The sequence below is a fragment of the Staurois parvus genome, unplaced genomic scaffold (genome assembly GCF_062004578.1).
Source record: "Staurois parvus isolate SC_StPar_1 unplaced genomic scaffold, SC_StPar_1.0 ptg000581l, whole genome shotgun sequence".
NCBI lineage: Eukaryota > Metazoa > Chordata > Amphibia > Anura > Ranidae > Staurois > Staurois parvus.
The window spans coordinates 4,592,722-4,619,607 of record NW_028318377.1 but is presented as its reverse complement, the minus strand read 5'-3'; the positions used below and the strand labels follow the sequence as shown (position 1 = coordinate 4,619,607).

The following is a 26,886-nucleotide window of genomic DNA, read 5'->3' as shown; positions in this document are numbered from 1 at the left end:
AACAGTGTTACAGGTAAATCGAAAAGGGGGGGATGAAGGCTAACGGGTTTCGAAGGGTGCTCCCTTCTTCATCAGAGCTGATAAAAAAACAAATGCATATACAAATATGTATAGTAATAATAATAATAATAATGTCAAAAATCTCATACAGAAAAGGTGTATATATAGAAAACATGTATAAAATGTATAATATATTATTATTATTACTATATGTATTACCATGAGTATTTTCATGTGTATTGCTATGCTCATCTAACAGTATCACCACCTCTGATGAAGAAGGGAGCACCCTTCGAAACGCGTTAGTGCTACAGGTAAATCGAAAAGGGGGGATGAAGGCTAACGCGTTTCGAAGGGTGCTCCCTTCTTCATCAGAGCTGATAAAAAAACAAATGCATATACAAATACAAATTCCCCTCAAACTATTTACATGAATCATGATGGTATAACAGGTGGTGATACTGTTAGATGAGCATAGCAATACACATGAAAATACTCATGGTAATACATATAGTAATAATAATAATATATTATACATTTTATACATGTTTTCACCTTTTCTGTATGAGATTTTTGACATTATTATTATTACTATACGTATTTGTATATGCATTTGTTTTTTTATCAGCTCTGATGAAGAAGGGAGCACCCTTCGAAACGCGTTAGTCTTCACCCCCCCCAGTTTTCGATTTACCTGTAACCCTGTTTGGATTATGATTACTTATGCCTGTTATACCATCACTTTGTGAGTATATTTCCTTATTAATAAAATTAGTCACTATTTATTGAGGTAATGCGCAAGGTTTGTGCGCTCTCTTTCATCTTCCTCTACAGTTTTATTAAGCTTCCCCAGCTTCATGATAGAGCTGCACAACCTCTGATCACCAGCGGATGAACACACAACACGCTGCTTGTCACTAACGCCTGTTTGATCTGAGTCTTTGAGCGCAGGAGATAATGGATCTTTGGTGACTGCTTTAAAGCAGGGGTCTCCAGACGTTCTAAACAAAGGGCCAGTTTACTGTCCTTCAGACTTTAGGAGGGCCGGTCTGTGGCCATTGGGAGCAGAAAAGGTCCCAATATCAGTTGAAAAAAAAGTGTTCCAACATTGGTGTCATTGGGAGCAATTGTGCTTCATCATTTGTGTCATTGGGCCCCATCATTGGGTGTCATTAGGAGGAATTGTGCCCCATCGTTGATGTCATTTGGAGGAACAGTGACTCATCATTGGTGTCAATGGGTGAAATTGTGCCCCTTCATTTGTGTCAGTGTGGGGGAGGAGGGGAGGGAGATTATGCCTCATTGCTGTTGTCAGTGGATGAAATAGTGCCCCAAGGGCCAGAAGAAAGCAAGCAAAGGGCTACATCTGGCCCCTGGGCCACAGTTTGGAGACCACTGCTTTAAGCGAGAAGGGCAAAAGATTAACTCCATGCATCAAATACATGTATGGGAGCTGTTTTATCTGCAAAATGATATGTATTTCTGTCTATCTATTCCTGAGATATACATGGCTATAGCACACAGCACAGCCCTGTCTAAAAGAGCAGAAGAGCTGATTTTTCTTTGCTGCACTTATGTAACACAGGGTTTCCCCTCATCCAGTCTGTGACTTAACAGCGACAGACGACATAGCAGCCTGATGAGCTTATCTCTGTCGCTCACTCTGCTCTCTCCTTCTATCAGCAGCCCATTTAACTCATTGGCCTGCTTCTCCCTCTCCCAGTCTAAGCTCTGTTGCACAGGGACAGCAAGTGGCTGATACCAGGTCAACGTCCTGCACTACCACTGCTTGCTTTAAAAAATATATATATTTAATATTATATTATTAATCATGTGTCCATTATATCTACCTGGAGTGCAGCTATAAGCTGTCATTGCTTAATTTCTTCTCAAAATGCTACGTGGCTTTGTCTCACTTCACTACTTACTGAATCCACAACTCCTGTTGCAGTAGAGTAATTCAGAAATCAGAGCAGAGGATCATCATAATAGCCAGGCAACAAACATTTTCAGAAGGCAATAAGCAGCCTTTTTATTTCTCTGGTGGAAGGTTATCACCAACACTTTGCAATTTATTATTGACTAAGACTATTTGGGCTTGAGCATTAAATGTGTCCTCTTAAATATATTTCCTAGTGGGAAGAAAAATGATTTATTTTAATCACGCAATTTTAAACGGAAAAATCAGTTCTAGATTTCACGCTGCTTCATCTAAGCATTGATTTTTTTTTCTTTTAGTGGTGCTATTTTTATTGCTCTAGTAGCCCCTGTAATTGAGCCTGGTAAAGCAGTGTAATTTATATTGAGGAATTATGCTTTCTAATGCTATACAATTCTTTGGAAGTATTCCAATCTTGTGAAATGTTTCAGCTCAATTTCAAACCTCAAAGCACATCTAACATTTTTTTTTTTCATTTTTTTAAGTCATCGCTTGGTGTAAGTATAAAAGACAACCTGGCATTATGTTTACACTAAAAAATCACTATCTGTGAATAATACCGAATTCCAATTTTTATATACAGTAACTAAATACTAGAGTGGAAAGTACAGCTGTTAGGTCCAGATATTCTTTATACTCGCTTTATAAACTGTATTATGGAGCTGTCATCAATAAAGTGGTTATAAACCCCTACATATACCCAGTGAAGTGGCTGGCCTACCCAGAGATGAAACAAATCTTCCTACATAAGTTGTACCTGTCTATCTGCAGTTATCTCTGTTCTACATCTGATCAAAGTCCACAATTTATACAGCTTGTCTGAGCTTTGAGAAAACAGGGGGCGGAGAGCTCAAATTACACACTGGAGAACTCTGAAAGCTGATCAGAGGGAAGGACCCCCACTACCACCATACAGCACACAGGAACAGAGCTGAGGCTGTCAATCATAAACTGTGTGCTGGAGGTCCCTCCCCTGTCACCTAATTCTTTTGGTGTCAGAAAAATGTCATGCTGTCACTGATACCAACAATTGGACACTATTCCTACCACTGAACCCAGCAATGGGGCACTATTCCTACCACTGACACCAACAATGGGGCACTAATCTTCCCACTGACAACAATGATGGGGCACTATTCCTCCTACTGACACCAATGATGGGGGACTGTTCCTCCCACTGACACCAATGATGGGGCATTATTCCTCCCAATGACATCAATGATGGGGCATTCTTTACTCTAATTGATGCCAAGGGATTTTCTACTCCCACTGACTACAGTCTGAAGGTCTGAAGGACAGTAAACTGGTCCTTTATTCAGAAACTTTGGAGACCCCTACCTTAAAGTATAACTAGAGGGAAAACTTTTTTTGTCAAGTAGATATGGATTAGAACACCTATCTGGTTTTTATTGCTTCTGTGCCCCCATTTCACCCTCTCTATTTGTCCTTTTTTTACCATTATCATTGAAAGTGAAAGTAAAAGAAAATCTAAAATTTTGGGCTGTACCCAGATAAGTAATGTGCGGGGAAATCTTTCAATGGAATCACTAGTTCTGGTGAACTACTGGAGCGAAGAGATCCCCTTAATTTGTAAGGGTTTCCTCCCACTTCCTGTTTTGGATATGGTAGCAAAAGTGAAGATAAATCTTCCCAATTGGACACAGATGGCAAACAAAAACTGACAGAGGTTATAACTCTCCCTTACTCTATCCAAAATGAAATAAAAAAGTTTTCCCTATAGTTCTACTTTAAAATCATTTTTGAGTTCTCACACAACACTTGGTAAAAGGAATACATATACAGCTTATGATTTGTTAGTATGATCAATAAATTGATAAAAAATGTAAATAAAAGATTTAAAAAGAAAAGTAATGAGGCATACCTAGCATATTTGACACCCAGGGTAGATAATTTTGTCATCAACTACCTAAAAAATGATTTTCAGTAATAGTCTTTCAATGAAAAATAACTGCAATGGAGAAAGGCAGATGGTAAAAGTAGTGGTGTCCTCCAAAATTAGTGGTCAGTGTAGAAGTGGTGCTTAGTGGAAAATTGCCCCTTGTATTGGTGGTCATTGTAGGTGGAACAGCAATCCACTATTGCTCATTGCTTACGGAACTTCAGGAGGAACCCTAGAATTCCACTGAAACCTAGTTAAGAAAAAGTGGTGTAGATGTTGACTGAAAAACAAAAAGAGAGGAAGAAAATCCTGCACACCTAAAAGGCTAACCTCAAAGGAATTTTATTATGCACCAATAACAGTTATAAACCATCTGAGACATGTCAATCCTGCATAACAGAAGACCCTACCCCCCCCAGAGATATCAAGAGGGGACCCTCAAGAATGGACAGAGGATTTTCCAATTATTGGTCTGTGTTCCCTTTATGTTCGTATCCACTTGAGGTTAAATGGATGACAGACTGTCACTATAAGGTTAAGATCTCTTTAAGGAGAGCTTTAAGGAGAAGGACGGATACTCTTGGTGATATATAAGTACCGACTGACAGCCTGTACAACTGACAGCTCTGAAGAAGTCCCAGAAGTGGGTGGGAAAAAATGCGTCAGTGTGACATGTACCACCCCTTCCCCCTGACATCCACATGCTACCTCCACATGCTGTGGTGCATACCTGGATCTTCTACTGCCATACATCCATCCTTGGGCTGTTTGCTAGGCTTGAACTTGAGGACTGGCAGCCATCCACGTGAGTGCAGGCAGATTCTTTGCTGGACTTGGAGGTCCCACCGATATTTCAGTCTTTATTATTACAGGTCCCAGGGGTCCCATCGGACTGTGAGTACTAGCAATTTGTGATGCTACTTTAGTCCTATCAGCTGTGCAGATCACAGGCTGGACTGGTCATACACGGTCATGTCGCTGATTTACTCCTTCAGTATGTCCTATCACACAGGCTGGCTACCGTGTACTAAAGTATTGGACTCCCAGTCACCAGCTGACCATCCTCACTCCATGGCTGTCATACTTTGTTTGGCTATTAGCTGATCGATTTCAGCAGGCTGCACCAGTGTCATCCACCATTTCACAGCTTTTGCATGAATTACTTTTCATTGCCTCACCTTCATAATTGCCTTCATTCATCTGGCTCTGGTCACACAAGAGGTCATTTATACCACTTTTGCCCTGTACAGTGACTTTATACCTTGTTATTCTCTCTGGACAGCGGCCATGGCCATACTGGCCTCTGTTTATTGCCATATATACTAATGCTATATATTTATGCATATACGTCTGTCTTTTTGCTGTGTCTATTATCTGTATGGTTGGCACATCTAGGAGCCCCCGGTGTGTGCAGCAGGCTCATATTCCATCTAGTGGGTGTTGGGGGTGTCAGTGGGCTGGTCTTATCTCCCTCAGCTCCTCTCTCTCCTTTGCGAGGGGGGTGGCTGGATGGGAGGGTCCTCCATCTAGGGGAGGGGTTTCTTGCGGGTCCTTGTGGGGGTATTGGGGGTTGATAGGGCTGGTAAGGCGGGTTGTGTCAGGGGTTGGGTGTTGGAGGGTTGGGTTAGGATAGTCCCAGTGGACCAATTCTATCCTCGGTCCATTCTTGAGGGTCCCCTCTTGATATCTCTGGGGGGTAGGGTCCTCTGTCATGCAGGATTGTCATGTCTCTGATGGCTTATAACTGTTTTTGGTACATAATAAAATTCCTTTGAGGTTAGCCTGTTAGGTGTGCAGCCTTTTTTCTTCTTCTCTTTTTGTTTTTGATAATTGATTAGGTAGCACCTCTCCAGATATTCTGGTGGCACCTCCACTTTCAGACACTGTAAATGGGCGTTGTTTATTGAGACTGGGCCCCTCATTGTGCCACTGGTCACTTTGAGGGAAGTAGGTCATCTGGGGGTGGTTCCCCCCCTCCTCCCTCCCTCCTTCAGCGCCTTCCCTTGCCCTGTCTCCTTGTCTCCCTCTCCTCTTCCCCCCTTTACTTCCCCACCTCGGTATTCACATACCTTCCCCCTTATACTCCTTCCCTGCCACTCTACGGTCAGCGCGAGAGGTGGGAGGGGATTCAGCGCGAGAGGTGGGAGGGGATTCCTGCCCCTGACTCCTTGAGTTGATGGGAAGTAGATTATAAGAGGGAACATCCTGTACTTGTGGATACCTGTTACAGGTGTGGAATATTTATAGGTGATACCTATTTATATTATTTTATGTGCTGTTTGGCCAGCTCCGTCCGCCCCAGGTGTCACTCATGGCTTTTCGTATTGATGATACAGTTGACAATGAAATTAGAGCTGTATTCTGCAGGGATGAACAAAGTACATCAGTAAGGCAAAATTAATTTAAACAATTATTTCGGAAGCATAGTAATTTAACCCTTAAACATCTCAAAAGGAAGTGGAATATCATCTCGAAGTATATGTGGAATCAAAGCTGATCCCACGTGGACTACATGAAAGAGTTATCCCGGCGGATCACTTAATCATATAATGACCGCTTTATCAATAGATGGAAAGAGGAAGCGGTTAAACATGGACTATTTTTAGTCCAACTTATAGAGGAAGAAAAAATACAATTAGCAGAACTGAAGGAGCAGTTGCAGAACAGTATTAAATTAGTTGATGAATATCAGGGTCTTGAGGAATTTAATAAATTCAATGATAGACTATGGAAAGAGGTTGAAGAGTTCCAAAAAGAACAAAAAGATGGGAAACAGAAAAAGCTTCAAAGGGATTTCGATGACTTTGAGAGCGGCCAGATCTTTGATTTACATGGGTGAAGAGGTAGAAGTAGATCCAGGAATAGATTTGGTAAACATAGTGAAGATAGGGATTGCTCTGGTTCAGCAAAAAACACCAATAAATCGGTCTCTTATTTAGGGACACCCCAGGATGGAGGGATCAGAGAGGAACAGGAAGGTATAAGAAGAGAAAGCGAAAAAGATATAGAAAAAGGCAGAACTACAGCAGGGAAGGATCAGAGTCAATCCAAAATGCAAACTTGTATTTCCCAGGACAACAATAGAAACACCAGGAACCAGAAAAATAAACGTCATTAATTTCACTGATTTCCCCCTGGGATCTGATCATATAGCCTTGCTCAGTAAAGGCATTGGTTTTTTTAGCTTGCCATAAGGGCAATAAATTTGAGATTTACAAAGACATATGCCTATGTTTAAGATGTGTGAACTTTAAATTGATGTTCTTTGGGAAGAAGTCGGACTCTGTGAAAACCCAACAGCCCCTTGGAGGGGCTTATGGCCTAAATGAGCAGGAACTGATTCATTTCCTTGAGGGGAATACCTGGATTGACTCTGACCTCCTTGACCCCCCACCTCCCTCAGGTCGAGCCAATAAATCTACCTTATTCCCCAGTTTTTGTATAAACAGATATTTTCAATTGTTTCTTGAATCAGTGACTGCTAAGATATGAGCAATGGATTGGGAATCAATTGAACCGATTATAGATAATCTGACATTGGGGGAATGACTAGCCCTGAGGGAATTAGGAAAATTACCTGGATGTGTTGTTAAACCAAGTGATAAAGGGGGTGATGTAGTCCTGTGGCAGAAAAAAGATTACGTGGATGAAAACTACAGACAATTACTTGACACAGCCTGTTATGAAAAATTTAGTAGTAACCCTTTCCCGAGGCTTGTTGGTGAAATCAATTATCGTATTGACAGATCATATGAGGTGGGACTGCTCACCAAAAAAGAATATCAATACCTCCATGTGGAGGAATATAATATCCCTACAATCTATGTTACCCCTAAAGTATATAAAAACATCAATAAACCGCTGGGAAGACCGATCGTTTCTGGGGTAGGTAGCCCCTTGGAACGATTAGGTAAATATGTTGATCAGCAAATTAAACATCTTATTAAGGAGCTCCCTTCCTTTGTCCTTGACTCGACTGATATTCTATGTAGACTTTCTGATTTATCTATTCCTGAGGACTGTATACTAGTTGGGGTGGACATCGAATTCCTCTATTCATCCATCCCCCATGTGACTGGGATACATGCGGTTGCCCAATGGCTTGATATTTGCCATCCATTAGCTGGTCCGCATAATGAGTTCCTTGTTGAATTACTCGAATTGATACTTACTAACAACTTCTTTACTTTTGATAAGAGGTACTTCCGTCAAATTAGAGGAGTCGCAATAGGAGCCGCATGTGCACCATCGTACGCATGTCTACATTTAGGGTGGTGGGAGAGAGAGGATGTCTATACTAAAGCAGCCTTTGACCTACATGTACAGTTATGGGTTCGGTACATTGATGACGTATTAGTGGTACGGAAGGGTACTGTGGAACAGTTTGAGAACTTTATTCTTGAACTTAATAGGAAAGATAAAAATATCTTCCTTACATACAAAGTAGACCCGTACCAGATTGAGTTTCTGGACTTGCTAATTAGCAAATCTACTTTGACTACAAAAACCATTAGAAAGCCTACAGCGGACAATACCTTTCATGCCACCAGTCATCACCCCTGGCACTTAATTAGAGGGATTCCCATGGGGCAGTTCCTTAAGATAAGGAGGAATTGCTTGAGTCCTAGGGAATTTCATGAGGAATCCATCCATCTCCGCAAGAGATTCAAAGCTAGAGGGTACCCCAACTCTGTGATTATGGATGGTAAACATAAGGCATGGCATCGAAGTAGGGAAGATATTCTGAATAAGTAAGGTGCATGCTCAAAATCCATACAGAAAGATGTAGAAAAAAATTGGTATTGTTACCACATATGGAACGCATTGGGAGCGGTTACGATCTCTACTGGAGAGACATTGGCATATATTATTGTTGGATGATAGGCTAAAGAAAATTTTAGGTCCTATACCTAATCTAATAGCCAGGAGAGCCCCAACTATTGGTGATAACTTAGTCCACAGTGAATACATTCCCAAACAAAAAAAACGAATACTAGCTTACCTTTTACTAAGCCCATAGTGGGTATGTATCCATGTGTACATTGCAGCATCTGCAAATATGTGGTCAAAACAAAAACCTTTGAAGATTCAAATAAAACCCAGAAATATCAAATACATTAATTTGTCAACTGCTCCTCTAGTTTTGTGGTATATCAGATTATATGCCCTTGTGGCAAACTTTATATTGGTAACACGCGCAGGGAATTTAGAAAACAGATGGGTGAACAACTTATTAGTATTTCCACTGCTGATGATAAATCACCAGTGGACATACACTTCAGAGATGAACATGGCAGATCTACTCAGGGATTCAAATGCATCTTGATAAGATACTCATTCAAAAGGAAGCCATGTTGGAGTCTATAATCTCTAAAGGACTTAATAGTGATCTGTCCCTGCAATGTTTCCTTTGATCCGCCTATATGTTTTATAGACAGTGATAAGGATAGTTGCCTAAGCTGTTTTGACTTTGTGACCTATAGACTGTCAATCTATGTTTCATTAATGGCCATATCATGCTGAATGCATCTGATCTCATTAGAAGCTAAGCAGGGTTGAGCCTGGTTAGTATCTAGATGGGAAACCACCTGGGAATGCCAGGTGTTACTGGATAATTATTTAGGCCAAGAGCCCCCATACCTTTTTAATTGTCTTTTAATGAGTTGGCTCATATAGGGTTGCCATTTACTGCAGCAACCCTTACTTTAGATGCATTTTTGTTTGCTGCCGTGGGCTTCACCTGGTGCGGACGGCACTGGTGTGATACACAACCTATTGGTCTGCGTGTCTTATTTTCTATATGTATATTTTTTCTTGATTAAGGTATTGCCATGATATATTATTTTTTCCCAATTATTGGTCTGTGTTCCCTTTATGTTCCTATCCGCTTGAGGTTAAATGGATGACAGACTACCACTATAAGGTTAAGATCCCTTTAAGGAGAGCAGGGACGGATACTCTTGGTGATATATAAGTACCGACTGACAGCCTGTACAACCAATAGCTCTGAAGAGGTCCCGGAAGTGGGCAGGACGCCCTCCTTCTCCCTGACATCCACATGGTATCTCCACACGCTGTGGTGCATACCTGGATCTTTTACAGCCATACATCCATCCTTGGGCCATTTGCTAGGCTTGAACTTGAGGACTGGCAGCCATCCACGTGAGTGCAAGTAGATTCTTTGCTGGACTTGGAGGTTCCACCGATATTTCAGCCTTTATCATTACAGGACCCAGGGGTCCCATTGGACTGTGAGTACTAACGATTTGTGATGCTACCATAGTCCTATCAGCTGTGCAGATCACAGGCTGGACTGGTCATACACAGTCAAGTTGCTGATTTACTCCTTCAGTATGTTCTATCACACAGGCTGGCTACCGTGTAATATAGTACTGGACTCCCAGTCACCAGCTGACCATCCTCACTCCATGGCTGTCATACCTTGTTTGGCTATTAGCTTCATTCATCTGGCTCTGGACACACAAGAGGTCATTTATACCATGTATGAATGGACTTTTAGGCTTTTGACCTGTACAGTGACTTTATACCTTGTTATCCACTCTGGCCAGCAGCCATGGCCATACTGACCTCTGTTTATTGCCATTTATACTAATGCTATTTGTCTATGCATTTATGTCTATTGTTTAGCTGTGTCTATTATTTATTATTTATTTATTTCAGGTACTTATATGGCACCGTCAATTTACGCAGTGCTTTACACATATATTTTACATTCACATCAGTCCCTAACCCTCAAGGAGTGTACAATCTAAGGTCCCTAACTTACATTCATACACATATTAGGGCCAATTTAGACAGGATCCAATTCACCTACCAGCATATCTTTGGAGTGTGGGAGGAAACCGGAGTACCCGGAGTAAACCCACACAGGCACAGGGAGAACATGCAAACTCCAGGCAGGTGGTGCCCTGGCTGGGATTTCAACCAACAACCCTAGTACTGCCAGTGCTTACCATTTAGCCACTGTGCTGCCCTATTATCTGTATGGTTGGCACATCTAGGAGCCCCCCGGTGTGTGTAGCAGGCTCATATTCCATCCAGTGGGTGTTGGGGGGTTGGTGGTGTCAGTGGGCTGGTCTTATCTCCCTCAGCTCCTCTCTCTCCTTTGCGAGGGGGGTGGCTGGATGGGAGGGTCCTCCATCTAGGGGAGGGGTTTCTTGTGGGTCCTTGTGGAGGTATTGGGGGGTTGATAGGGCTGGTGGGGCGGGTTGTGTCAGGGGTTGGGTGTTGGAGGGTTCCACTAGGATAGTCCTAGTGGATCAATTCTATTCTCGGTTCATTCTTGAGGGTCCCCTCTTGATATTTCTGGGGGGGTAGGGTCCACTGTCATTCAGGATTGTCATGTCTCCGATGGCTTATAACTATTATTGGTGCATAATAAAATTCCTTTGAGGTTAGCCTTTTAGGTGTGCAACCTTTTTTCTTCCTCTCTTTTAATTTTTGATAATTAACTAGGTAGCACCCTTTCAGATATTCTGGTGGCACCTCCACTTTCAGACACGGTACGTGGATTCCCCAGCATTTCCCAATTCCCTTCTCTCTGATTTTTGGTAGATGTTGACTGTCCAATAACAGGATGAAATATGTGAAAGTTGTGGAGCCACCTTGTTCTAGTTACATAAACCCATCCTGGGTATTGGGAAGGCTTAATCAGTGTTAATCCTTCAAGGCTTGGATAAGCTTTAAACCGTCTTCAACATTACAGAGCAAGTCCAGTTGAATGGACTACCAGCTAAAGTAGGAGTCCAAGGAACCCTAGGGTTCCTCCAGAGGTTGCTGGGGGTTCCTTGAGCAATAAGTGATTTCTGCCCCTCAGATAAGTAACCACTAACATCATTGATCTTTTGAGTTTTCTTCCAACTGACAATCACACTAATGTACTGGGAGCTGTAAATATAATCTTTATTAGCAGGGATTCTCTGGAGCTAAAAAGCAATATCAGGGGTTCCTCCATGTCAAAAAGTTTGCGAAAGGCTGAGCTAGGCCTGTGCTTGGATACATAAGAATCTTCACAGCCAATAGTCTAGGACCTTTCCTAGCTTATAGTGATGCACCATCACCCCGACATGCAGTATGTAAATTTATTAATACAATTCATTGTTTCATCTAGGCCTCAAGAGATCAAATCCGCCTCAAACCATGATGCTTTTTCCACTATGCTTTACAACTGGGATGAAGCTTTGTTGTTTTACATTGCTGCTAAAAAGTACGAACACTGTCTCCTCCATCCATAGAACATTGTCCCAGACGCATTGTAGAACATCCAGGTGGTCTTCTGCAAACTTGAGAAGTTCAGCAATACTTTTATAAAAAAAAACAATCATTTTCTCTGTGGTGTCCTTCAGTTATTATTCTTATTTTCTTTGAATGGACCTATGCACGGAGATGTAGGCATTTAAACTATTTCTACAGGTCCTATGATGTTATCCTAGAGTTATTTTACTTGCTATAGAAATGCATGAAGAACTATAGCCACAATCTTTATAGGACACAAAATCCAAGGCTGTATTTTCTCCATTTCTAAACAGACTGTCTTACAGTGGATTGATAAAAATCTAGGCAATGCTTTTATAGCCTTTTCTAGCACTACAAATCTCTATTCCAATTCTTCTTAGGTGTTCAAAAATCTATTTTGACTGTGCTATGGTTCAGTTTATCTTAATCAGATTTCTCTGTAATCCATCATATCCCCAGCACACAAATACCACCTCACAGGGGCAGTAGAAGTCTGGCTCTTGAAGTTCAAACTGTTTACCTCCATCACACCCTGTACCCTGCACCACCAATTTGGCTTTAAAAGGTATGTGCTCTGTGATTGACATCCTTATCCTTACCTCCAGATACTGCCCCGGGAGAATTATGCAGTTATCGAAACTGTAACTCCACACTGTGAATGTGTTCAGTGGTGCAAGTAGTGAATCAAAGATGGGGTTTACAGCTCCGGGTTCCTGTTAATATTTGCCATTTAAAAGGACTCTGTCTTCAAGCTGGATACCTGTCAGAGATGCCTCAGATGCAAACTTACACTCTTAATCCTCCAAACTGGAGAATAGTTCAGATGGGTGATGGATATTTTCAGCATCACTGTCGGGATGCTCTGGGGGTGTCAGACGGTGTCAGCTTCCTATTATGATTTTTCAGTTAGGTTACAGACACTGAAATTTGCCAAACCATACAAAAGGAGATAGACTTACCTTCAAATATCCGATCTAACCTCTGCCGCTTCACTTTGTGTTTGTCCATGAGAGACATGAGATGGGCAGTGATTGTGCCTTCGCAATTTTTTACCAGTGTTGCTGAGATGACCAACCAAGAAAAAAATGTTCCTTTTAGCGTTTCACCTGTAAAGAGAAAATCTCAGACTTTAAATAAAGATATGAAAATAGGCAACATACTAATTAATCAAGAAAGTACTCTCATTTAGCCTCTGAAAGAGAATTTAAAAAAAACAAATATACAGTACAAGTCACCTAGATGGCTGCAGCATTGATCTGATGATGCAGCTGTCTCCCATTGGCTCTACACCATGAACTGAGCAATCAAAGACCACTGATCGCTCAGTTCTTTGGTCCGCTCTGAGCAGAAAGCAGTGACTGTCAGTCACCGTTCTTTGCTCTGCCCATCCAGAGCTCACTGGAGCACCGGGCTATGGAGGGGGCAAGAGCGGCTGGCTCAGGCTCTCAGCGCTGTACTGAGAGGCTGAGCCAACTACCGGTCAGACATCTGGGCAGATCCCAACATTATTGAATATCGGGATCTGGGTCACAGGAATACGGTTCACAGGAGTGCTGTCTGGGTCAATGAATCGGGTTCACAGGTGTGCAGAACTAAGTGCACTCCTGTGACCCACAGGAGACATATGACCAAAAGAGAGCAGGTAGGCAGCTTTATTTTGTTTCAGAAGAAACATTGCACATATTTTCTGCAATAAAGAGCCTGCCTGCTATTAGTTTTCTGTTTTTAGACTTCAGTTTCACTTTAATGCAACATGCGTTAATGCAGCATTATAGTGTCGATGGAACCTTGAAGTTGACCCTGACGTAGACCTTTCAGCAAGTTCACTAATCTGGATGACACTCCTGACAAGCAGTAATGATCTCAGGCATGTTCAGATCCTAGTCCAAACCCACCTAAGCAAGTCGGCCAGGAAGCCATCACCTGTACTGGACCAATCATCTGCATCTGGGGCCTCCACCCTGGTGCCCCTCATACACAAAGGGCGTATATACATACGACTGTGAGTTGGGAATTGACTCAGCCACCTATGATAAGCTATCAACATTGACAGCTTTCTGGCGGGCTCACTGATGAGATATTTGGGGAAGAGAAAGGATCGTCTTCACAAAGCTTCAAGTACAATCTTGCTTAGGAGGCTTTTGTGCATTAAGGTACAATCCAGTTTCAGTTATACATTCTGTATTAAAACACATTATAAGCTAGAGTCCAGAAAAAACAGCTAAATGCACAGGTGAAATGCATATATGAGAGCTTTTTTACCTATAGGATTTGTATTTCTGTGCATTTTGTACTGAGCTTTACACAGTTTTATTACATAGTACAGTCTTGTCCAAAAGGGAAAAGAATCTGCTGCAGTTTCACTTTCACTTACATGTCCCCTTGCCACCCTCACCATGTGACTGTCCAGTGGAAAAGAGAAGCAGCACACTGATCTGCTCATATCTCTATCACTCAGCTCTCTCCTTCTATCAGAATGCTGGTTGCACAGCAACACACCTGCCTCGCTCCTTGTGTTGCTTCTCTTTCTCATTCTCATGCTGTACACAGAATGCAAGAAACTCATACCAAATTCAACTCTGGGAATTACAGAAAAAAAATCCTATGCAGTGGTACCAGAACAGCAAATGTTAAATTTGCCTAGGGGTTATTCCTAATTCCTTCCTTCCTTCAGGCTTCCTTTCCCCTGTGTGACTGGTTCCCTGAAGCCTCTTCTCTAACCACTAGCCTACAGGGCACTTATACCCCCTTCCTGCCCAAGCCAATTTCCAGCTTTCAGCACTGTCATACTTTGAATGACAATTGCGCGGTCATGCAACACTGAATCCATATGACATTTTTATCATTTTTTTTAGACAGATAGAGCTTTCCTATGGTGGTAATTAATCACCTCTGGCAATCTTATTATTTCTTAAACAAACCAAAAACCATTGAAAATTTTGAAAAAAAAAAGTTTTTTCTTAGTTTTTGTTATACAATTTTGTAAATAAGTGATTTTTCTCCTTTACTGATGTGCGCTAATGAGGCTGCACTGATGGGCACTGATAGGCTGCACTGATGGACACTGATAGGTGGCACTGATGGGCACTGATGCGGAGGCACTGGTAGGTTGCACTGATGGGCATTGACAGGCATCACTGATGGGCACTGAAAGGCAGCACTGATACATGACACTGATATATGGCACTGATAGGCGGCACTGACTGGCACTGATAGGCGGCACTGACTGGCACTGATAGGCGGCACTGACTGGCACTGATAGGCGGCACTGAATGGGACTGATGCGCACTGATAGGCGACACTGACTGGCACTGATAGGTGGCACTGATTGGCAGCACTGATAGGTGGCACTGATTGGCATTGATAGGTGGCACTGACTGGCACTGATAGGTGACATTGAAAGGCAGCTCAGATGGGCACTGATATGTGGCATTGATGTGCACTGGTATGCACTGATATGTGGCATTGATGTGGCACTGATGGGCACTGGCACGTGGCACTGATGGGCACTGGCACGTGGCACTGATGAGCACTGACAGGTGGCACTTCTGGGGCCACACTGATCATCAGGGCACACTGATCATCAGTGCCCTGATCATCAGTGTACATGTCCCCTCCGCGGAAAGCCGATTACCGGATCTCCTCTCGAGCTGTCAGCATGACAGCTCAAGAGGAGATAAATGCCGATAACCGGCATTTCTGTGTTTACATGTGATCAGCTGTGATTGGACACAGCTGATCACATGACCGAGACGACATCTTCGGCTCTTTCCGTGATCCACTGTGTCCGAGGGACACAGCGCACCGGCGATCGCCACACTGCACGCTCCCTGAGCCGCGCATGCGCAGTGAGAATGGTAGGACGTCATATGACGTCCTATCAGAACGAGAGAACCACCTTGCGCCCGTCATTGTACTATAGGGCGGGCGGAAGGTGGTTAAAGAGGTCCAGACTAACATCATCACCCTATACCAAATTAAAAAAGAAAAAAGCGCCACTTACAAAAAACACCAAAATGTCAGCAGCATATCCCACCCAAAATAAATTTTGGTTACAATAATCCTAATTAAAAGGTATGCGCTAATAACAAACTTATACAAAAGTGTATATCATCATCCAAAAAACATTAGTGTTTTAAATAAATAATTATAGTGTCCAAACATAAATTAGTGTCCAAAAAATATATATATATCTTCAGTGACTTGAACCAATTGTGAAAAATCCACCACCAAAGGAGATTAAATGAACTCACCAGAGCTAATGGCTGGTCAGATTATAAACCAGCAACAGCGCTTGTGCTCTGGGAGCAATGAACCCGATGTCCAAATAGATATGGTGATGTTTCAGATACTTCCAGATAATAATAATCACAGACAAACAACTTTGCAGCCCAAGCTCTTATGATGAACTTCTCCACTCTTTCTCATACCTCCATGAGAGCATGCAGTACACTCAGGGACAAAAAAGAGAATAATGGTGCAATACGTTTTTTTTCATTTATCTCTTTAATAAAAAAAGGTATAAGGAAACTCACAAACAAGGTGTCCAACAGACACCAGCTTCAATCGCAAAAAAGGGTTGAGATACAGTTAACGCTCACCGCGGATCTCTCCCATACAGCACAGAACAGCAAGGCTCTCTAACGTCCACATCGAGTATCCGCGGTGAGTGTACTGCATGCTCTCATGGAGGTATGAGAAAGAGTGGAGAAGTTCATCATAAGAGCTTCTCTTTAATGTGTAGCTACAAGTAGTGTAAGAGTGAGCAAAGTCCCTTTAGCGGTAATAGTAGTAGCAGGGCTGAGCTCCTCAGGTACAAGTCAGTTACTACAGACTGCGACAGCCTAAAAGTAACGTAGCTGAGCAAAGTCCTTTGCAGTAGCAACAGTTGGACAAGCTCTTCAGAACACCAGCCAATGTTTCCTTTTCTTAGACCCATGCTGACTATCAAGCAACATAGCGGTAGCAAGCACACAGAGTCCCCAAGTGCTTTCAATGTCTGTACTCACAAGGTCCAAAGACAGAATGACAGCTTCCTTCCAAGCGAAATCCTCCAGTGATACCAGACGGATCTTTGGCAGACAGTTCCCCTCAGTCAGCTTACTGTAGAACCAGGGTCACTCTTCCTAACTTCAGGCCCTCAGGTCACCCACCTGAGACCCGCATGGCAGCAAGTGCCAGGTGAGGCAAGCCTGCCTCCAGCCTGGCTTAGTTCAATCCTCTCCTGGGAAAGATGCTGAACCCATGTGGTCATAGAACATGAATACCACTCCCAGCATGCAATTGGGCCACCGTCCCCTGTAATAGGCCAGGGCTGTATCCATATTCATGCTGCTCATTTTCCTAATTCCCTCGCAGGTTATGGAAGGCTCTCATAGCTTCCTGAAGGAAGGCAGAAGCCAAGACAAACTCAGCAGAACAAGAGCATCATGAGCAGGCCTGATTAATCCATTACTGCACTCTGTTAAGTAGAGAACCCAATTCAATTTATCAAACAATCTCTCTATTAATAGCAGGGCCCTCGATCCCCTCATGTTTTGCATTGTATTGGTATTGTTCTGTCACATGTTCTTTCCCCCTATGTAATGTACAGCGCTGAGCGAACTATTGGCGCTTTATAAATACTGTATAATAATAATAATAATTAAGCAGAGAAACATGGCTATAATTATCCTAACTATTCAAATCCTAGCATCTAAGTAGAGGGTGCTACACATTTCACGGAGTTTCCATCTCTCATAGATGAGACTACAAACAACACAAGGTTGACAGACGTAGTGATTGAATCTTCACTAGGTAGTCCTACCCGACCTGTGGGAGGACGTGTGGTACTCAAAGGGGAAAGAAAAATCTGTATGGCAAACAACCTGGGACATCTTAATCTAGAATGTCTTACGGGGCTGGGTTCTGCTGAAGCATGAGAAGATCCTCAAACAAAAACCATGAAATAAGTAAAGAAGCTCACAGTCTCACAACTTTAGAAAAATGTATCAAGAAATTCTTGCAAGCAAAGGTTACTCCGATCGGCACTATGTCCTGCCTGTGATACGCCAGTCACCAGCATTCCAGGATTTCAGTTTTAAAATCTAATAATTATACAACTTGAGCAAAATAAAACCACATATAAGAACATATTAATGATTACAGAGAGGTGTTAAAGGATAACTAAACCCAAACTAACGCCCAAAACCAAACAATATTGTTCAGTACCAGTCCTTAAAGGTGGTGGCCGCATTCGTTCTCTTTTTTAGGCTAAGGACATTCTTAGCAAGTACAGAAAATGCCTGTTGATCCTGCCAGACATGCCATGTCCTTGTCTCTTCCTGTGAGCTTAACAGAAAGACTAAACAATCTTATCTTTTCTCTGTAAACTACTTATTTTTTCACGCGCCTTTCCATGTAATGTAGATGAACAAAGACAAACATGTCTGAAGTCCAGCCTGGGTGATAGCCATGGTTCCCTCGATAGATACAGTGGAGTGAGCGAGCATTGCCACCCTAGGGCTGGAAATGTGCTGCTCGCAGGATTGCCAGGTAAAAATAAAGGAAAAACCTGAATAAAGAAAACAAATGCAGTCACCACATTTAGTGCCTGATAAACCACAATGTGTTACATTTTGCTTTGGGTTTAGATACACTTTAATTGGTGTCTGCCTGGAGTTTGGCTTTAAGGGACACAGCCAATTTAACGAGTGCCTCTAATTTTCATTTAAAAACTTTAATTAACTCAACCTGACTTCCCTGCTATAAATCGTTATAACTGATGGCATTGTGCATCCTAGCACTACCTCTGAGCTTTCAAAAATGCAGAAAAGTGTGTGAAGAGCAGGGATTTCTTCTAGTAGTGTAAAGAACAATTCCTGTTTGCTCAGTGAAGGTACAGAACAAATGGACACAAATTCACCAAAGATGGAAACATGAAGTACGGTAGTTATACAGTTAGGAACAGAAGTATTTGAACACCCTACGATTTTGCAAGTTCTCCCACTTAGAAATCATGGAGGGGTCTGAAATTCACATTGTAGGTGCATTCCCACTCTGAGAGACGGAATTAAAAAAAAAAATTCAGAAAATCACATTGTATGATTTTTAAAGAATTTTATTTGTCTTGCACTGCTGAACATAAGTATTTGAACACCTGAGAAAATCAGTGTTAATATTTGGTACAGAAGCCTTTGTTTGCAATTACAGAGGTCAAACGTTTCCTGTAGTTCTTGACCAGGTTTGCACACACTGCAACAGGGATTTTGGCCCACTCCTCCACACAGATCTCCTCTAGATCTGTCAGGTTTCAGGGCTGACAGATCTAGAGGAGATCTGTCAGCCCTGAAACCATCTGTCAGCCCTAGAGAGACGGAATTAAAAAAAAAAAATTCAGGAAATCACATTGTATGATTTTTAAAGAATTTCTAAGTGGGAGAACTCGCAAAATCGCAGGGTGTTCAAATACTTCTGTTCCTCACTGTATGTAAAAATATTTTTTCCATAAGAGGTTTCTTTTTTGCATAATTTAGCATTTCATGTATGTGAAGATAGGTAATACTGCATACACAATTACTATTCAATTGAAAGTGAATTCTGGCTAATAAATAAAGCCATCACTCGAAGAGGAGGTAGGCATAGACATCAGATGCCAGAAAACGAGAAGATGCATCCCTCTGCATGCCAATGCTCCTGAATGACACCCGTGGAGACCGACAGAGGCCATTGCAGCTGCTTAAAAAAACCATATATATAAAAGTATATATCTGCAAAGTGGGGAGGAAACACCAGAGACACGGCTCCGCCACTCGAGCAAATGAGACCTCACACCTGACATTCCCCTTTAATTGTAAATAAAGTGTTTATACATTCCAACATCTTATCCTGTCTACACCTATAACGGCTGCGGATTCACCCTGAATTAGATTGGTTTACTGACATGAGGGTAAAACTACCTACGAGCATCTTTATCCAGCAGGGAATAAAGAAATTGTTATCTACAAGAGCTCTTGGATTGCAGCTTGATGATTTCATTTCATCAATCTTCACCTACTTTGAAGCGTTGATTTAAAGAGACGTTTAGAAATGTTTCTTTTGTCATTCATTTAAACAAAGTGTTTCTGCGGTAGAAACAGCACAGAAGACATTACGGTGAAATGTGCTGTAGGACCAGGCTTGTAACTTGGTGGACCATGAAAAGGATTCTCTTTGGAAATTAATAATGTAATCCTATATTTTATATGCATCAAGTTCTTCTTAGCTTTCTATAATCCGCTGCATGGGCTGGAAGGAGGAATGTCAGTGATAGCAGCCAATCAGCTTTTGCTGCTTTGTTGTCAGGTTACCGCTGTGAACATGTTTACAACAGGAGAGAGCACAGAATTGGCTCTGTTGGGTCTGTGCACTTGGCCTTTTGTTCCCGCCAGAACTGCTTTTCCTCTCTATACAAATCAATAGGAATACCAAAGCAGCTTGAAATGGCTTAATGCTGCTAAGAAAACTGTAAATCACAGAGAGGTCAGCTTCTGGTCAAATACACCTGTGAAGGAACACAGAACTCAGAAGTGCCTGTGGAGAAATTCAGATAGAACTCAGAAGTACCTCACAAGCAACTCAGAAGCACATGTGAAGGAGCTCAGAAATATCTGTAAAGGAATGAAACTGGAACTGTGAAAGAACTTAGAAGCATCTTCCAAACAACCTATGAAGGAACTCAGAAGCATTTGTGATGGAATTTAGAAGCACCTATGAAGGAACTCAGAGGAACCTGTGAAGAAATTCAGCTTTAACTCGGAAGTACCTGTGAAGGAACTTTATGAATGAATTCAACTGGAACTCAGAAGTATCTGTCATTGGAACTCAGGAGTACCTGTAAAGGAACACAGAAGCAACTATAAAACTCAGAAGCACCCGTAAATAAATTTAGATAAAACTAAGAAGATTATTTGAAGGAGCTCAGAAGAACCTGCAAAGGAATTCAACTGAAACTCAGAGGTACCTGTGAAGGAACTCAGACGCATCTGTGAAGGAACTCAGAAGCACTGATGAAAGATCTCAGAAGAACCTGTGAAGGAATTCAGCTGTAACTCAGAAGCACCTGTCAGTGGAACTCAGAAGTACCTGTGAAGTAACTCAGAAGCAACTATGAAGGGACTTTGAAGCACCTGTAAAGAAATTGAAATGGAACTCAGAAGCACATTTGAAAGAACTAAGGACCACCAGTAAGGAAACTAAGATGGAATTCAGGAGCACATGTGTAGAAAATGTGATGAATTTCAGCAGCACCTATGAAGAAAATCAGATGGAACTCAGAGGCACCTGTGAAGGAATTCAGATAGAACTCATAAGCACCTGTGAACGAACTCAGAAACACCTGTGAAGGCATACAGATGGAACCCAGGAACACCTGTGAAGAAAATCAGGTGGAACTTTTACGCATCACAAACTGATTTCAAAGCAAGCTAAATGAACCTAAAAGCATACTGCTTTGCCCATCTACACAAGCATTTAGGCTTTAACAAGCGTGCCTTCCGTTCTGCCTCAACAGTGGTTCCACAGAAGGATTGCCTGCTGAGTCTGATCAAAACAGAAAAGGATGTGACATATGTGACATCTGTGTCCCTTCTGTCACAGATCGCAAGATCGCTGCTACCAACATGCAACAATCTCACTATCGTGACGTCCAATATGTCACGATTGCGGCGTCAGACCCCAGACCCTTCTCACCGAACTCGTGACCGAAGGACTGGCCGACCTAAAACCGCGATGTGACGTGCGTAACAATGCCACACCCAGATGCACCCTGCACAACGATTTACCAGCTAATGGACAACAGATCGATTTGCCGTCAGCCTGAGCGATTGTTACTGGGTCAGGTTAATTACGCAATTAACCCCTTCACACTGCCACCGCCTCCTTTTTGTTCAGAGAAAGAGGAAATTCACAACATCGCTATAACACTATAATAATTGAAATAATCATCCGCTTAACCCAGTCATTGACACAGGCCGGTTATATAGAGAGTTAACACAAACAGTAGCGTCTCTTTAAAGGCAGGGATTCATAAACTGCAATTAAGAGCTGTAGAAACAGTTCAACACTTTCAGAAAGAGAGATTTATTACTAAAAGGGTCAAACAGGTGCAATAAAAATATTTACAGAGAAGATGTAGCTAAGATATATATATATATATATATATATATATATATATATATATACACAAGTTTTTTGAGCAGAATGGTGCTTTGATCTCCCGCTGTTACGATGTCAAAAATGGGAGATGTCTTCAATTCTGCCTTCCTTAGGCTTGACAGCCTGTTTTAAAGTTTCCCAGCAGGGGGTGGTTCTGAAGTAACAAACCAATCCCTGGTGCAGGGAGGGATTGTCGGGCAGAACCCTAAACTGGAGCCCACATCTTTCATAATTCATATTCTGGTTCATAACTTCCCAGCTGCACAAGCTACAGTCCACCCGCTGGTATTTTATTATGCAGATAATCCTGAGGATTATTTAGATATGAATTATGAAATGATATGTGGCATGGTTCGCGAGTTCTATGTTTCGGCTCCCCTGATGGTCCGAGATAATGACCCATCAAACGGTTCGCCTGCTCCTAGCCCATCTGACGGGATGTCTGGTTTTAATGTAAGTCTCTTATATTCCAAGATATGAAACATAGGGGAAAAATTGATTCGAGAAGTGTTCATCTAATTCTGTCACCTATGCTGAGTTAAGTTTATTAGCCCAGAGTCCCTTTCAACTCCTGGGAAGGCTCTGTTATCTTTTCACGAGGTGTGAAATTACACATGTTCTCTGGGCAGTGCTGCACCATGTGGCTCCCTGCTGGGATCTGGTCTCTGACACTTTTAACACACACACATTTGTCGCTGTGCCTCTCAGGAAGGGAGGGGGGAACGAAAATGAGGGAATACCATATATCAGGAGGGTCAATTCCAAGATGGAGGTTGAAGCCAAAATGGTTGAATCTCTGATGCGTGCGTTTGCGCGACACCTTCCTATTCTATTCTGTTTTTCCTCCATCCTGTGATGGGGGAATAACAGACCCATGTGATCCCTATAGACAACTGGATTTAAATAGATGTGCATCATTTTATATCTGTTTATATCACTTCTATTCCATGCTGGTTGTTGAAAAAGAAATGAGCATAAGCTGTAACCTGGAAAGAAAAGAAGATTCCCAGCCACAAAAATTATTTACTTTAGCAACATGAAGTGAAATTGAGGGCTTGGTTAGTTAAATTTCGAAATCAATGGTGGCACCATTGGATTACAAAACACATGAAATTTCCAATTTTCTAATGAAAATTCGTTCAGAATTCGACCCGTGTATCATAGATGATGTGATTTTCTTTCTTGCAACCATGGATTGCAGGAAAGAAAATAGCTGGATTCCCTCATCAATACTGTTTCCAACATCAATCCTGCGGAGCTATTGTCTTCTCCCAGTGGGAAGGGGGCACAGGGAGCTGCCCTTTTTGAGAGAACACAGTGATTATTTATAGCTGGCAATAATGGCATGCTAGAAGTCTGACATATTGGTTGTACCCAAGTCGATTGATGGATCCCTGCTTAACTGGCTGAGATTCAAACCATCTATGGCCAGCTTTAGTGTGATGCTGCTCCTTTATCACTTAGTTAACGGAGTGTGTTCTAGACCAAAATGCACTGATTGGCAACAGTGATTGGCCCAAAACCTGGCTATGTTGTCTGAAGGGGTATTATTAGCATACCTTAGATTTCAGCACTGACAACCCAGTGTTTTTAGTGCTCGATAGTATTCTTGACTGAGATCACAGAACTAGAATGAGTATATAAATAAGGATTTTGACCTTTCCCTGGTCTGTACACTTAAGGCGGAGCTCCGGTCAAAAAAAAAAAGTCAGCAGCTACAAAAACTGTAGCTGCTGACTTTTCAAAAACAGACATTGTGCTGAGGTGTCCTCACCACAGCCGGTTTTACTGGCCGTCCTTTCTCCTCGGCGTTGGCATCTTAAGTGTGGGCGCCCGGTTGTGACAGTTTGCGACTTCACATCCGGGTGCCCATTGCGCATGTGCGAGTAGTGCAGCTCCTTGTGAATGGTCTCGTAGTTTTCTGCGACCTGTCACTTGTCTTAGAAGACGAGGAGGGAGGTAGGGGAGAACAACTTCTGCTTCTGAACGCCTAGGCGATCGCAGCGGAAGTGGGAGTGTGTACCTGCTAAATTCAGGTACCCCCTGCTCCTCAAAGGTGCCAATCATTAACATGGAGTGGGGGATGAAGCCTTAAAGCGGAACTTCCCCTTTTGGGAGGAGCTTTAATTTAGGTAATTGAACCAAAAAACTATAAATACCCAGTCAACTGGCATCTGCAAAATAAGGTCAACGGGATCCTGTGCACTTCTCTCATGACAGGTTTACATTAAAGCGTATACATGGTCAGAATGTAAAAGTAATTATCATATTCACACAATAAATTTCAATTATTTCTAACCTACTCCTATTATTCTGAAAGATCTTGAAGTTTGTAAACTTACATTGTGAAGATCCCCACACATGTGCTTCCTTGAATTCTGTGACACTATGCCATATGAGAATGCACTGCTGTGTCACACATTTCACAGAGCCTGCCTTCTGAACTACAGAGGTGTGAGGAGGAGTTTCAGGAGGCGGAGTCAGTACAGGAATCACTGCTTGCAAACAGCAAGGTGCCATGAGACATGTAGTCCTTAGAAATGGAAAGGAAACAGCAGAGGAGAAACTGCAAAACATGCAGAGAATCCAGGATGTTATGGAAAGGGCTGAACAGCAGACAGGCAGCCTTCAGAACATGAAAGGAGATTTTTCAAGTAAACTTATATTGAATTGCCAAATATAACTATTGATTGTATTGTTATTAGAATGCTGATGTTATAAATTGAAAGTGTGTGCTGGGGCCATAGATCTCCTTTAACCACTTGCCCTCCAGAGGATTTACTCCTTTCCTGACCAGGCCATTTTTTGCGATACGGCGCTGCGTTACTTTAACTGACAATTGTGCGGTCATGCAACGCTGCACCCAAATTAAATTTACGTCCTTTTTTTCCCACAAATAGAGCTTTCTTTCAATGGTATTTGATCACCTCGGTTTTTATTTTTGCGTTATAAACAAAAAAAGACCAACAATTTTGAAAAAAAAACAATATTTTTGACTTTGTGCTATAAACATATCCAGTAAAAAAATGTAAAAAACAAATTTCATCATAAATTTAAACCAAAATGTATTCTGCTACATGTCTTTGCTAAGAAAAATTCCAATACATGCAAATGAATTGTTTTATGTGAGAGTTATAGTGTCTACAAATGGCGGTATATATACAGGAAGTTTTATTTATTTATTTTTTATACTAGTAATGGCAGCGATCAGCGACTTATAGCGGGACTGTGGCGGACATCCTGACACTGGGTAGGAACTGACTGTCACTGACATCCCCAGTGGCACTAATGCAGTGATCAGCACTGACACTGTACTAATGGCACTGGGCAGGAGGGGGTTAACATCTGGTTCGATCAAAGGGTTAACTGTGTGCTGTGTTGTGTTTTACATGTGCTCTGTGTGTTTTACTTGGGAAACAAGCTGCTGTGCAGAGAGACCTGTGTTGTTTCCAGCGATCGCTAGATGCTGGTGGAGAATCTCTGGATGGGAGCTGGTGATTGACATCCGTGGCCACCAATGGCGGTGCGGGTAGGATGCGCTCCCTACCAGGAAATGCAAACCACATATATATATGTGAGTTTGCACAGCCCTGTCGCCCTGTAGCAGTATTTCTGCTATAGGGTGGCGGGCAACTGGTTAACTCATGCAGTGGTTTGTAATGCCTCTTCCTAGTAGTGATTTATTTGTGCTTTGGTTTCCTGGTCTAGTAATCTGTCAAGGGTTCTCCAGTCTGCCTATTGGATATTTAATTTATATTATGGAAAATGTAACAGGAAAGGATGGAGACATCTAAGCTTGGATGGAAACACCCATAACTTCAAAGTAAAACAAAGACAGGAACTATGGTAGAAAGATCTCCTTGCTGGAGTCATAAGATAAGATCCACCTAAGATCTTCCCAGACCCCACATAAAAATTATCACTTTTTTTGTGGGCGGGTGGCCTTTTATCTTAAAAAGCCAAGGCAACAGAAATAAATATATATTAATCTCAGTTACTGTTTTTTATTCTGCGCTCATTCTTAGGAAATGTACCTTCAAATTTAAGCTTTCTTTATCATGAAGCAGAATACTTGAGAAACTAGTCCTCTGGCGGTGATATTACTTTGAGAGGAAATTGTCTGCTTTTCTGCCCTGCTATTTTGATGCATCTCATATAGGTATTTTGCTTTGTAAAAAAGAAAATCTTAACAAGTATTGTTGAGCTCCAGAACAGAAAGTATTGTCTTAGTTACTTATTTTTAATGTGATATATTGTGTGTGTGTGTGTGTGTATATATATATATATATATATATATATATATATATATAGTTAGTTAGTTAGTTAGGTCCATATATATTTGGACGCAGGCACAATTTTAGATTTTTTCAGGTATTTACCAAAACATATTCAAGCTATAGTTATATAATGGATATGGGCTGAAAGTGCACACTCAGGTTTAATTTGAGGGTATGAACATCCAAATTGGAGGAAGGGTTTAGGAATTACAGCTCTTAAGAGTAGCTGTTGTTTCCCCCCCCCCCTTTTTCAAGGGACAAAAAGTAATTGGACAATTGAATCAAAAGCTGGTTCATGGCCAGGTGTGGGTTACTCCTTCGTTATTTCTTCATCAATTAAG

General features: G+C 41.9%; 1 protein-coding gene across 3 annotated transcripts in view; it reads right to left on the bottom strand.

The window, feature by feature from the left end:
• Nucleotides 1-26,886, bottom strand: part of CTBP1 (C-terminal binding protein 1) — a 761,506-nt gene that overhangs the window by 515,844 nt on the left and 218,776 nt on the right. For all 3 annotated transcript variants that reach the window (XM_089692285.1, XM_089692284.1, XM_089692283.1), the window contains exon 2: nucleotides 13,055-13,201. In XM_089692285.1, coding sequence (XP_089548411.1) covers nucleotides 13,055-13,112 — 58 coding nt within the window. In that variant the 5' untranslated portion in view covers nucleotides 13,113-13,201. The remainder of the gene's footprint in view (nucleotides 1-13,054; nucleotides 13,202-26,886) is intronic.